General features: G+C 41.7%; 1 protein-coding gene across 1 annotated transcript in view; it reads right to left on the reverse strand.

Annotated features, from left to right (window-relative positions):
- Nucleotides 1-14,086, reverse strand: part of LOC121242521 (17.9 kDa class II heat shock protein-like) — a 27,435-nt gene continuing 13,349 nt past the window's right edge. Inside the window, exon 2 of the mRNA XM_041140384.1 lies at nt 1-651. Coding sequence (XP_040996318.1) covers nt 197-651 — 455 coding nt within the window. The 3' untranslated portion in view covers nt 1-196. The remainder of the gene's footprint in view (nt 652-14,086) is intronic.

A 14,086-nucleotide genomic window follows, 5' to 3' on the forward strand; every position in this document is an offset into this window, starting at 1 on the left:
GTAGTATATAGCATATTCTTCATTGGTAAGAACAGAACAGTTTTCTAAACACAAACCGAAGGCACAACGAAAAAAGACAAAATCCACTTGCAAGCAATGAACAGAACACACGAAGGACAAAATACTCGATTATTCCCATAATCCAACTAAATGGGCAAACCCCATCGAGTCACCCAAGAATCACCAACCACTGCGCTTATGCAATCTTAACCTCAATTTTCTTGGGCTTCTTGGGCTCTGGAGGCGGAAGCTTCTCCACTGTCACAGTCAACACGCCATCCTGACAAACCGCAGAGATAGCATCTGCGTTGGCATTCTCAGGCAGCACAAACTTCCTCATGAACTTGCCCACCCTCCTCTCCATCCTCACATACTTGGCTCCCTCCTTCTCCTGCACCGGTCTCCTCTCACCGCTTATCACGAGCACATTGTCGTCCTCTACCTGGACCTTGATATCCCCGGGCTTGAGCCCCGGCATGTCTATGCTGAAGACGTAGGAGCTTGGGTACTCCTTGACATCAGCGGGAGTAGCGGCCATAGCCTTGGCGTCGCTCAAGTAGGTGCGTGTAGGAGCGTTGAACGAAGACTTGTCGGTGTCATCGGCCAGGTCCATCATCTGCTGCAGGGTAGAGAACAGTGGAGAATCCACACCCATGATTCTGAAATCCATTTCTCTCTTCTAAGTTGGCTGGTATTAGTTGGAGGGGCGCCCACGTGGGGCTGACCCCTCCTGCTAAGTAACGCATGGCTAAGCCATGCGTTACTTGTAACGCATCTTGTGTAACGCATGGCTTAAAGCTATGCGTTACACAAGACAATTGAAGGCTGGCCTTTAAGGCCAGCCGTGCATAGGAGGACTATATATAGTCCTCCTCAATTGTGTTTTTTTGGTACCCATCTAAAAAAAAATAGAAAAAGACTCTCTCTTTTTGTTCTCTCTTGATAAAAATATTTAGGCTGTAGATTTGTAAGTGTTACTCTAGTTCCATACTACGTAGTACACTTTCGCCACTAAGAGGAAACGCTTGGAGTTTATCAATCTGGAAAAACTTGTGGAGCAATTCTTTAAGCTGAGCTTGAGGTATTTTTCCGCTGTGCACTCTAACATTGGTATCAGAGCCATTTTTTGAATTGCTTCCAGTTTTATTTTTTTTTCTCGCATATGCTTGAGATTTGTATGGTATTTTTTTTTATCCCCTTTTTTTTCTGTTAAAAAAAAAAAAAAAAGGCGCAGCAGGTGGTGCTGCGTGCACCACCGCAAGGCGCTGCTGCACCACAGTGGTGCAGCGCGCACCTGCGCGGTGCTGCGCGCACCAGCGCGGTGCTGCGAGCACCAGCGCGGTGCTGTGAGCACCACCGCGGTGCAGCGCGCACCAGCGAGGTGCTGCGCGCACCCCCGCGGTGCTGCGCGCACCAGAGAGGTGCTGCCCGCACCACGGAGGTGCAGCGCGCACCGGGGAGGTGGTCGGCAGCACCCTGCTGCTTGGACCGATCACTTCCGCCGCCTGCGGTGCTGCGTGGGAGGCTCCAGGGCGTGCTGCTTCGAACGGCTACTGTTCACGTGAACAGTAGCCGAATGGGAGGAAGAAGATGACCCTTAGGTCATCTGATTTCCATGGGCTGGGCTTGGGCCTCATGGCCCGGCCCACTCTTTCTTTTTTTTTTTTTTCTTTTCCTTCTTTTTAAATATGGGCTGGGCTTGGCCCAACATTTTTTTTACTGGGCATTTTTTTTAAAAGCCCAACTTTGTTCTAGCCCATTTTTTTTTAAAAACAGAAAATAAAATGAGGGGATGAAATTTTTGTTATATTAAATGTGATTTTTTATTTAATTGTTTTTAGATTAAATGTGATCACATGTGAATATATAGTTATATTCATGCTATTTTTTTTATTATGTTATATTACATGTGATCTTTTTATTTAATTTGTTATATTAAATGTGATAACATGTATATGTGAATTGAACATGTGGATATGTGATTATTTTTATCATCTATGAATGTTAAGCTTGCTTGTTTATACATTAGTCTTTATTGATAAAAATAGAAAATTTCCACTAAGTAGTCTTAGTTAGAAATGTCAGTGTAGATGATAGACTGAAAAAAAATTGCAGTGACCCCAGTAAGAACTGTAAATGCACTGTATAGCTAAAAGACCACAGTGACCCCAGTAAGAACTGTAAATGCACTGATGGAACAAGAAAAATGGACTGTAATGGTCTTATATGAACCATCTTTGTAGACTGGCCCAACAGGTTACTGTGGTTGGAGTAGCTGTCCTTGTAAACTGGCCCAAAAGGTTACTGCAATTTTAGTAGGTTATGTCTTTACATGTGACTAGGACTAGATGACTACTTAAGATAGTGGGAGTATGGTTGAGACTTATGATTAATTCTCCCATATTTTTTTTGAATTTGCGCGGAAATTAGGTTAAAAATTTAATAATTGGATATTGTGGCGCAAAAGATGATTCTGAAGCCTAGCGATTTTTCGATCTTGCGACATGTCTAAATTATTTTTTTTAACTTGGATAGACGCAGCAGATTTCTTAGGTGTGTGTGTAATATCCCTTCTTTACATATTGTAGTGAAATGGCATCCAAGAGTATAGTTGCCGATTTAAACAAAGGGGAGAAATTGGATGGGGAGAACTACGACATTTGGCATCGCAAGATCCAATATGTTTTAGATGAGCAAGAGGTCTTGGAGGCCTTATCTCACTCCCTTACTGAGCCCGGGGAAGGAACCTCGGAACAACACAAAATAGATCAACTAGCCTATACTCAATGGGCTAAGAAAAGTCGGTGCGCGCGCATAATAATGTTAAGCAGCATGCACAATGATCTAATGTGTGAGTTCGAGATCTATGACACTGCCCAAAGCATGTGGGAGGCTTTGAAGTTGAAGTTTGGTGGAACTTCAGCCACTAGGTTGCGTGGGTTAACCATGAGGTTTGACTCCTATAAGATGCGCTCTGACCACACGATGAAGCAGCATCTTAGGGCTATGTCAACCATGATCCGCGAACTTAAGTCGGCAGGAAACAACCTGACTGATGAACAGCAAGTCCAGGCAGTGATAAGATCACTGTCGAATTCTTGGGAGAATATGAGCCAGAACCTGACGCATAACGAGAATATCAAAGACTTTGATGATGTCTCGCGTCACTTGGAATTGGAGGCTGAGCGCCTAGAGGCTGCCAAGCCCAATCACACGGCCTATGTGGCTGATTCTGGTTCGCGTAAGGCATCAAGGCCTAAGCGCAAGAAGTCTAAGAATGGAGTAGCTGCTGGACAAATTAAGAAGGTGTCAGGAACTTCTCAGCGCAGCAAGAGGGGCAAGCGCGGGAAGAACAAGTCGAAATTAGAGTGCTTCAACTGTGGAAAGAATGGCCACTTCGCTCGTGACTGCACTGAGCCGAAGAAGGTACACTCTAACTTTTCTCGCATTGTTTTTGTAACTAGCCATGTGATGGTTGCTCACTCCTATCCTGTGTGGACTGTTGATTCTGGAGCGACCGAACACATAGCGCGAGATAGAATTGGATTTGTTGAGTATCGCCGGATTCCAGCTAGGAGTCGTGATATCAAGGTGGGGAATGGAGCTAGCGTTGAGGTACTGGGACTTGGTACCTACAAGCTAGACTTGCGGGGTGGCCGCACTCTTTTCCTTCACAATGTGCTATACGCTCCCGAGATCCGACGAAACTTACTTTCTGTAGTCACTCTATTAAGACTTGGTTTTCGTATTGTATTTGAAAACAATTATGTTTCCTTTTTTTTTGGGCCATGTGTTTTATGGCAATGCTTTTCTACAAGACGGTTTTATGATATTGAATTTAGATTATTCAAATATAAATGAGTCAACTGCTTTTCTTTCTACATCTGATAATTTGGATTCATATAAATGGCATGCTAGGCTTGGCCATATAGGGCAAGATAGAATGACTAGGTTAGCTAGAGAAGGCCTTATAGGCAATCTCGCTAAGGTCATCTTACCCACATGTGAACATTGTCTAATGGGAAAAGTTAAGAGAAAACCGTTTGGAAAAGCCACAAGGGCATCTTTTCCACTGCAATTAGTCCACTCAGACATCTGTGGTCCAATGAGTGTGAGGGCAAGACACGGAGGTGTCTACTTCATCACATTTATAGATGATTTTTCACGTTACGGTCATGTCTACTTAATCTCCCATAAGTCTGAAGCATTGGAATGCTTTAGGCGATATCTAAGAATGGTTGAGAATCAGTTAGACAAGAGTTTAAAAGCTCTAAGAACTGACCGAGGACGAGAATATCTCTCTGAGCAATTTAAAAGGCTCTGTGATGAAAAAGGAATCAAAAGACAGTTGACGATGCCGAATACGCCCCAGCAAAATGGCGTGGCGGAAAGGAGAAATCGAACACTGCTTGAGATGGTTAGGTCAATGATGGCGCAAGCAAACCTACCAATTTCTTTTTGGGGGGATGCACTTTTGACTGCTGCCTACATCCTTAACCGAGTGCCCTCCAAATCAGTAACTTCCACCCCATATGAACTATGGACCGGCGAGAAACCCAATTTGAGTAACTTGCGGCCATGGGGTTCAACGGGTTTTGTTCACAATCTTTCTCATAAGTATGGGAAGTTAGGCCCTAGAGGGAAGAAGTGTATCTTTATAAGGTACTCAGAACACTCTAAAGGGTATGTATTAATAGGTGAACAATCTGATGGAAGTGTGACTGAGATTGAGTCACGAGATGTGGATTTCATTGAAGATGAGTTTCCAAGTAGAGGTGAGGTTGATAGGAGTTTAGAACTTCATGAGATTGTAGAACAAGAAGAAAGTGCTCCAAGGAATTTAGTTGAGAATGAGGAAGAAATTCTTCAAGCTCCTACAAATTATTTGAATCCGAGTGGGAGCACATCACTTGTCAATCAATCACAACAACCTCAGCCGCGTAGAAGCACACGCGAAAGTATTCCCCGTCGTCGTTTTGAGATTGAAGGGGAAGCTTTTATGGTAGCTCCGCATGATGATGATGAGCCTAGGACAATTTATGAGGCTCTCTCATCTTCTACAAAAGATGAGTGGATGAAAGCTCTTAATGATGAGATTGAGTCTATGAAGATTAACCAGGTCTGGGATCTGGTTGATCTACCAATAGGACGTAAGACTATTGGGAACAAATGGGTTCTTAAGGTCAAACGCAAATCGGATGGATCAATAGATAAGTACAAAGCTCGCTTAGTGGCGAAAGGATATACCCAACAGGAAGGTATAGACTATGAGGAGACTTTTTCACCAGTGGTGAGGTTTGCCTCAATTCGCCTGATTCTAGCTATAGTAGCAAACATGGATTTGGAACTCTACCAGATGGACGTTAAGACAGCATTTCTCAATGGAGAACTAGATGATGAGATCTATATGGATCAACCAACTGGTTTTGTGGTCAAAGGTCAAGAGCGCAAAGTGTGCAAGCTCAAACGATCTATATATGGCCTAAAGCAATCATCTAGACAATGGTACCTCAGATTCCATCGAGCCATTCTCTCGAATGGGTTTACGATGATCACAGAGGATCATTGTGTTTATGTCAAAAGGTCTAAGAAGAGTTTCATTATGTTGTCATTATATGTTGACGACATACTACTAGCTGGAAATAATAAAGGGTTGATAGTCGCCACAAAAGAGTGGTTATCCTTCAATTTTGAGATGAAGGATATGGGTGAAGCAGAATACATTTTGGGAGTTAAGATCTACAGAGATCGCTCAAAGAGACTTTTGTGTTTGTCTCAACAGACTTACATAAAGAAAGTCCTCGAGCGCTTCCTAATGAATGGATGTAAACCCATTGACACCCCTGTTGCAAGGAGCGAGAACTTGTCTAAAGTGATGTGTCCTAAGACTCAAAAAGAAAAGGAAAAGATGGCTCGTGTCCCTTATGCTAATGCTGTGGGTAGTCTGATGTACGCAATGATGTGTACTCGACCTGACATATGCTATGCAGTTGGCTTAGTGAGTAGATTCCAATCAAACCCTGGACTAGCTCACTGGAAAGCAGTCAAAAGGATTATGCGATATCTCAAGGGAACTGCGGACTATGTGCTGTGCTATCAGGGTTCAGATTTGCAGCTAAGAGGTTACAGTGATGCCGATTGGGGCTGCAACCTTGATGAGCGCAAATCAACCACTGGGTATGTCTTTCTGCTCAACCAAGGCGCCATTACGTGGAGCAGCAAGAAACAACCCTGTATAGCTTTATCCACCATGGAGGTAGAATACATAGCTTGTTCTGCAGCAGTTCAAGAAGCTGTTTGGTTACGGAGGTTCCTCAAGCATTTAGACATTGGCACGGATACTTCAGATCCGGTGACAATATTCTGTGACAGCATGGCAGCTCTCGCATATGCTAAGGACTCAAAGTATCATGGAAGAACCAAACACATAGATATCAGATATCACTACATCAGAGACATGATAGCGCAAAAGGAAGTGGTTTTGAAACATCTTTCTACGAGTCGCATGGTTGCTAATCCCTTAACGAAGCCGATAGCAAGAGATGTCTTCGAGGCTCATGTTAGGAATCTAGGACTGCGTAGACTATAAATGTAATTTGTGTTTCAAATGACATAAAGATGTAACATTTCCCTTGGGATATTAATACAATATGATTCAGTTCTTGTCTTTATCGTATTGTTTTTAATACACATACACAAGATATGTCAACAGGCTTAGATCGGCTCACTCACACGAGCGATCGCCTCTAGCGCTTAAGTAGCGAGTAGAGATGAGACATTGTGTCCCTAGGTACTTGTCCAAAGGGATAAGTTGGTTGACACAAAGTTATGTCGCCTTAGTGGGAGCTAAGATGAGGTCCATTGATAGGACTATGCATGGGTTACTCCACCATCCATGTAACCTGTAGTAAGCCAGATGCGAATTCCTCTTTGACTCCTTGGAGACGTGCAAATTGAGGAATTCGGGTTAGACGCTTAAGGAGCGGCTAGACTAAGATCTGTACGGTGTTGATATAGACATATGCTCTTTGAGAAAGAGAAATCCACCGTAGCATGTGTTTCATACTATATGTGCTTATACGACCATATGAGTAAGTGAGTAAAATATTTCCCTCTTTCTCACTGTGTGAGTCTCATTTCTTAAAAAATGTCCTTTACTTTTGACTATGTCACGAGATGGAGGTTGTGATGTTTGCTACTTTGACATGCTGTCTATGGCCATGATTGATACGGTCTAAAGAGGCATTGTTGGGAAAGCAGTTCGACCAAAATTGAGTGATATGAGTATAAAGGGAAGACTATTCGATATCGTATCTTCGATAGTGTTTGCTGACGTCATACAAATGACGCTACATCTTGGTAGCGGCTAAAGGTTGTGAACACATTGAAATATATGGAGGTAGTCAAGCATTGTTCTGAGTTTTTTTTAAAAAAAAAAAAAAAAAAAAAAAAAAACTCAAGAGGGTTCGAAAATGCTTGATCTTGATGCGATCGAATAAGTCTAGGACATGACCAGACACTTTAGGGATGTTACTATGCTGGTCTTCTCTGGGAGAGATTTGGTGTATGTACTCCCTCCTTTCTACAATTGTGCTTGGTGGTCGCACGGCCTATTTATTTGTATGAACAAGATTGAGAACATTAGAGAGATGCTGACCTGGGGTCATGCCCACTGTGTGCGAGTGGGAGATATTAGTTGGAGGGGCGCCCACGTGGGGCTGACCCCTCCTGCTAGGTAACGCATGGCTTTAAGCCATGCGTTACTTGTAACGCATCTTGTGTAACGCATGGCTTAAAGCCATGCGTTACACAAGACAATTGAAGGCTGGCCTTTAAGGCCAGCCGTGCATAGGAGGACTATATATAGTCCTCCTCAATTGTGTTTTTTTGGTACCCATCTAAAAAAAAATAGAAAAAGACTATCTCTCTTTTTGTTCTCTCTTGATAAAAATATTTAGGCTGTGGATTTGTAAGTGTTACTCTAGTTCCATACTACGTAGTACACTTTCGCCACTAAGAGGAAACGCTTGGAGTTTATCAATCTGGAAAAACTTGTGGAGCAATTCTTTAAGCTGAGCTTGAGGTATTTTTCTGCTGTGCACTCTAACAGCTGGTTTCGTCACTGACACGAAATGCTAGACAAGTTTTTAGATAACTTTTGAAATGGAATCCAACGAACTTCTCTGAGAAAAAAGGCGAGGCGCTTCCGGTGATTTATAGTGTTGGGGCGATGTAGAAAAGGGGAAAGTTCTAGAGGGACATGGGAGAGATTGGAAGGCTCCAGGAGGTTCCGTCGTATGAAATCAGGTTGAGATTCCAGAATGACGTGGAAAGTTTTATTTTTGTTCGAATTCTTTCTTTCTTTTGCAGGATTTATGACCAGAGAAATGTTATAAGTAATCTTTATACAGTCCAATTTATTATTTTAAATAGATGTAGTAATAAATATTTAAGTAATCTTTAAATATTAAGTTAAAAAATTAAAAATAATAAATCTATTAATTAAATAGATGCAGTATACTGTATACTGTATGTATACTCTAAAGATTTCTTAAGAGTATACTGTATATATATTTTTTGAAAAAGAATATACTGTATATTAATGCTGCTCAAGATTTCATGTGGCGTTATTCAATCATAAAATTGATCAACATGGTAAAGTTATAATTATTTTTTACTATTTTATATTTTTATTTTAAATAAAATTATATAAAAATGATATAATTTTTAATAACTTGGCCTAATATATTGATTAATTGAAAATTAATTATAAATAGTTCTTAAATATAATCGACTTACAACTCTTTTATAATTTTATAAAAAAAAATAAATGGCAGTTGTGTAAAATTAAAATTTACTTTGATCCCACATTAAAGAAATATTTGAAATGATACTTATTAAAATAATGATACGCAATATTTTTCTTTCAGGTCAAGTATCTATCTTTTCCATATTTTTGGATTGCCCACGCACGATCCAGAAATGCACCGTTACATTAATTGTGAAGTATGAAGGAGATAGAAAAGAATAAAGATAGTGTTAACGTCGTGTTTTGTATGCCTTAGGCCTGGTTCCAACATCTCAGGTTTGGGTCTTTGTACCAGCACACAAATGAAAACAAGGGCGGCATGGTGGAGTCCATGGAGCATCAAATGCCTAAGTTAGTTAATTTTCTTAGTAAATTATGTGAGAGTGTCAAGGTTTGGAGAGAGAGAGACATTTGTACTTGAATGACGATTTTTATACGAGGTTTTGGGGGGACACCCTGTACTTTGTGTCAAGACGTTCATGTCACCTCCCACTATAGATCGATCAAGAGCTTTTAATGCAGTGTTGAGCCTAGGGTGGTGCCATTAATGTGGCGTGAATTTTAGGGATGGCGCCATTAATACGGCGTGGCTCCTTGAGTGGCATCCTATTGTAGGCGATCGGCGTTGTGCTCCCCCATACCCCATGTCAGGGAATCAAGGGTTGTCCACATTTCCCGCCCCTTAGTTGGTGCAGATCTTCGAGTACTAGGTGTTGTAGGGGACGTCAGGGGCGGTGAGTCCCATCTTTCGTTGTCAATTAGTCTTCCCACGCTAGGCTTGCTTCTCGAGTTGGCGTATTTCGTGGGTCAAACTCTTTAAGCTGCTCTTGGGCCCTCCTTTAGGAAATGGGGCCTGGGCTAGGTTGGGCCCTTTGTGGTCCTATATGGGCAGATCCCATGGGTTGGGGGGAAGAGGGAATCTCCTTCACAGTTACACCGCTAATTCTCATCAAACTAGTTCGGTGCAAATTTATTTTCACATTTTTTTTCTCTTCTTTCTTTATGTAGCCATGTTCGCTGGGCTTCCACAATTTGAAATGGTTTGTTGTTCTTCTTTCCTACTTTAGTAGCTTGTTTATGACAGCTTGTAGTGTAATCAATTGTGTCTGCTCGACTACCCTTGAATTAATGGTGTTAGCCGACTTTTCCTCTCCCACATCGTTTCGTGCTACGCATGTCGTGGGGTCCGTGCCTATTTCACTTGTCTCGTGGGTCGCGCGTGCTCCCAAGACCTAGGATATCCAACCATCACGAGGGCCTATTTAAGTCCCAACCCCTTCGCCTCTTGGGAGTCTACTTGCTCTCATACTATGTCCTTCCTTCCCTGAATCCTTCGCGTGCTTTGTGCTTCTCTTTCCCTCATCTCTTTCATGTGTTCCTTGCCCATTTTCCCTCTACTCTTTAGTTCCGATGGCTCCCAAGAACCCTTCCCATACCATTCCCTGGAGTTCCAACTATGTTAACCCTCCAGGCACCTCCCGAACCCCAAGGGTATGGAAATAGTTTCACAGACATTCCTGGCGATTGGTGGTGACTTTAGGCGAGTTAGAGTCGCTGAAATCAACCTTCATGGTAACCCAGCATTGTCGAGTTTGTGGTGCCTGAGCCCCCCATGAAGGGGCGGTGAATTCTGACGGTTATGCGACGAAAGTGGCCTTGTACCCGAGCATGTTCCCGAGCGGCCTTCAACTTCCCTTATGCCACCCAGCTCGTGAGGTGCTGGATTTTCTCCGTTTGGCCCCATCACAACTCCAGCCCAACACATGGAAGATCTTGGTATCCTACTGCACCATCTGGTGGTGGGCATTGGAGGAGGTAAGTCAAGTTCCTTCTTACCTCACCCCCAGAGTACCCCAACCTCACCACCTGCGAGTTCCCTCTTACCCACAATCTTCTGAAGCACAATGATAACACATGCAGCTCAGGCACTAGCAAGCTTAAAGCCGCAGTACAACTGGGTGAAAGGGTGGACCTGACGCTTCTTTTTTGAGTTTCCGGTCAGCTAGGTCAATCCATGCAAGTACTCAGTTCGCGTCATCTGGGGAGTTATAGACGACGACAAAAGCATTCGGCCGGTGTCAACTCTTGAAGAGGCAAGTCGAGAAGAAATTGTTAGGGCCTTGGTAAAGGCACACCTAGATGACGTTTACTCTGAGGCTTTGCTGGACGAGACTAGCCACCGACAATAGCTACCACTGATAAGTGTGATTTTTATATAATTTTTATTACTCTTTTATTTATGAAAAGTGTCAGTTTTCCTTCAATACTATTGATTTTATTTTATTTCTACATATTTTTTCTTTATTTTCTTGGGTTTCAAGGAATGAGAAGACTTAGTGCAAAATGAGGGCATTTTGATACAAAAGAAGAGAGTACGGATCAATACCGACGAGAGGCAATGAGATCTGTAGAGAACCGAGGAGATTTAGGCGAAGAGACTCAATGGTGATCAGAATTGGTGACAAACGTTAGGCGATGAGCGAGATATTTTACCTCCTGGGTGAAAAGACTTGTTGACAAGGCTCTGAGCGGTTAGATTGGACGGCTAGACTAACCGACCAACTTAAAAGACCAACCTAAACGATATCGTGGGCAACAATTAGCAAAGGGCTTGAAAGTAATTTTGATCAAGAAAAAAGGAAATAAATCACAAAAGGAATCCACTAGAAGTTCAAGTCTGGAATACACTGAGAGACAGCTTGGACATGCTTGAGTGTTTTGATCATAATTTTCTACTCACATATTTGATGGATGCGATTCTGGATAGGTTGGAAAGCTGATAAGGATTTCCAAATTTGAACTCCTAGAGCAAGTAAGAGGCTGCCAAAATTAGTCCTAAAAGTTAGGCATTTTTCTAGGCAGAAATCATGAAAACATTAGGGTTTCTCTTCTACCCTATATAAGCATATCATTAGCACGACGTTAAGGGGGGAGAGACTGAGTTTTAGAGTCTAATATTCCAGAGTTTATTCTTTAAGTTTCTTTAAAGGATGCAGATCTAGGAGCAGAGGCAAGAGTCACATGTTTCATCAACCAACTCCAACAAAGAATACTAGTTTTATTCTTTTCATTTTCAGTTTTATTATGTACTAATTTTATTTTCTAGAGCTTTGATATAGTCTAGCATTGAACATAATTTATATTCTAAGTTATTTTATTCTCAATATTTTCATGATTGAGTGTTTATTCTTTGTTCTTAATACTTGCAATTTTCTAGTTAATTATTGTTCAATCTATTGAATCGCAATGAGACCGAGAGGTGATTTGCGATTAGAGCTCTAGGATAAAGCACCATTAGTTGAGTGAAAGTAAAGATACTTTACCGCAATTAGTGTGATTTTCAAGAAAAATCCAAAAAACTTAATGAGTCTCCAATTAGTTTATGCTTATGCAGTACCTGCAAAAGATTGATACAGTGATCCAAAACAACTCGGCTTCAATCCGAAATCTTGAGGCGCAAATCAGTCACCTCTCAAACATGCTTACTGAGAGGACAGCAGGGACTTTATCGAGCAATACTGTGACAAATATGAAGGAACATGCCAAAGCCATGACATTGAGAAGTGGGCAGACATATGACCAACTGCAAACAGTAAGTACCGAGCGAGATGAAGAAGATGCCGAAAGCGTGGAGTCTGAGATGAAGGAAGCCGAGTTCGAGGTGAAAGAAGCAGAGCAGGATGCGGCTGCCTAGCAAACTGAGAAGACTAAGCAGAATAAAGGGGTTTCAAAACCCAAGAAATCCAGGGAGTTTATATCTGAAACTTATTCTCCTTCAATTTATGATCCACCAATTTCTTTTCCGCAGAGATTAAAAAAAAAGATTGATAATTAGGTCTATAAATTTTTGTGTATATTTAAGAAACTGCATATTAATATTCATCTCATTGAGGCTTTAGAGCAAATGTCTAAATATGAAAAAAATTTTAAGGATATATTATAAAACAAGTGGAAGTTGGAGGAGCATGAGACGGTAATGATGACTAAGGAAAGCAGTGCAATTTTACGAAAGAAGTTGCTGCCTAAGTTGAAAGATCTGGGGAGTTTCACGCTCCCTTGCACTTTAGGAAATTCTTACTTTGATAAAGATTTATGCGACTTAGGGGCAAGTATTGATCTAATGCCTCTATCTGTTTTTAGGAAACTAGGTCTTGGAGAAGTAAAGCCGACCACTATCTCTCTACAGTTGACAGACAGATCTATTAAATACCGAGAGGACTCATTGAGGATGTAATGGTGAAAGTTGAAAAGTTCATATTCCCAGCCGACTTCATTGTGCTTGGTATGGAGGAGGACGAGGAGATCCATTTGATATTGGACCGACCTTTCCTTGTGACGGGTAGAACCTTAATTGATGTCAGCAAGGGAAACTCATCGTGACGGTCGGCGAGGAACAGGTCACTTTTGATGTATTTAAATCTATGGAATTACCTTTCGAGCTACATTCTTGTTTTCAAATAAGCGACCGAGACACGGCCATGGTCGACGAGACTTATGGACTTGAATTTCCACAGCTACCACTTGATGTATGTCTTTCTCACTCTACATCTGTTGAATTTGAACATGAAGAGGCTAGGGAGTGTGAGAGATATTTGCAAGATACACCATCCTTTCCTCCTTCAATAAAACTGAAAGTGGAAGAGTTAGACTCTTCTCGGCCGACATCCCCAAGTAAGGAGCCACCTAAACTTGAACTCAAACTGCTTCCATCAAATTTATGGTACGCTTTCTTAGGCCAAGACTCTAATTTTCCAGTTATTATTAACAATTTCTTAAGTGATGTAGAGGAAGACAAGTTGTTGAGAGTTTTGCGGGAACACAAAATGGCCTTGGGTTGGACCATCTCAAGCATCAAAGGAATTAGTCCTTCAATTTGCATGCACAAGATTTTAATGGAGGATAATTTTAAACCGATCATCCAACCCCAGATGAGAGTGAACCCATCAATGCAAGAAGTGGTGCATAAAGAACTATTGAAGCTTTTAGATACCGTGATCATTTATCAAATCTTAGATAGTGCATGGGTAAGTCAAGTGCAAGTTGTCCCGAAGAAATGAGGGATAACCTTGATAGAAAATGACAACAATGAACTCATACCGACGAGGACGATCATGGGATGGTGAGTATGCATAGACTATCGAAGACTAAATGATGCAACTCGGAAAGACCATTTTCCCTTGCATTTTATTGATCAAATGCTAGAAAGACTTGCTGGCCACGCTTTCTACTATTTTCTAGATGAATATTTCGGTTACAATCAAATAGCTATTGCACCTG

Source organism: Juglans microcarpa x Juglans regia, chromosome 8D (genome assembly GCF_004785595.1).
Source record: "Juglans microcarpa x Juglans regia isolate MS1-56 chromosome 8D, Jm3101_v1.0, whole genome shotgun sequence".
In the NCBI taxonomy this organism is placed as follows: domain Eukaryota; kingdom Viridiplantae; phylum Streptophyta; class Magnoliopsida; order Fagales; family Juglandaceae; genus Juglans; species Juglans microcarpa x Juglans regia.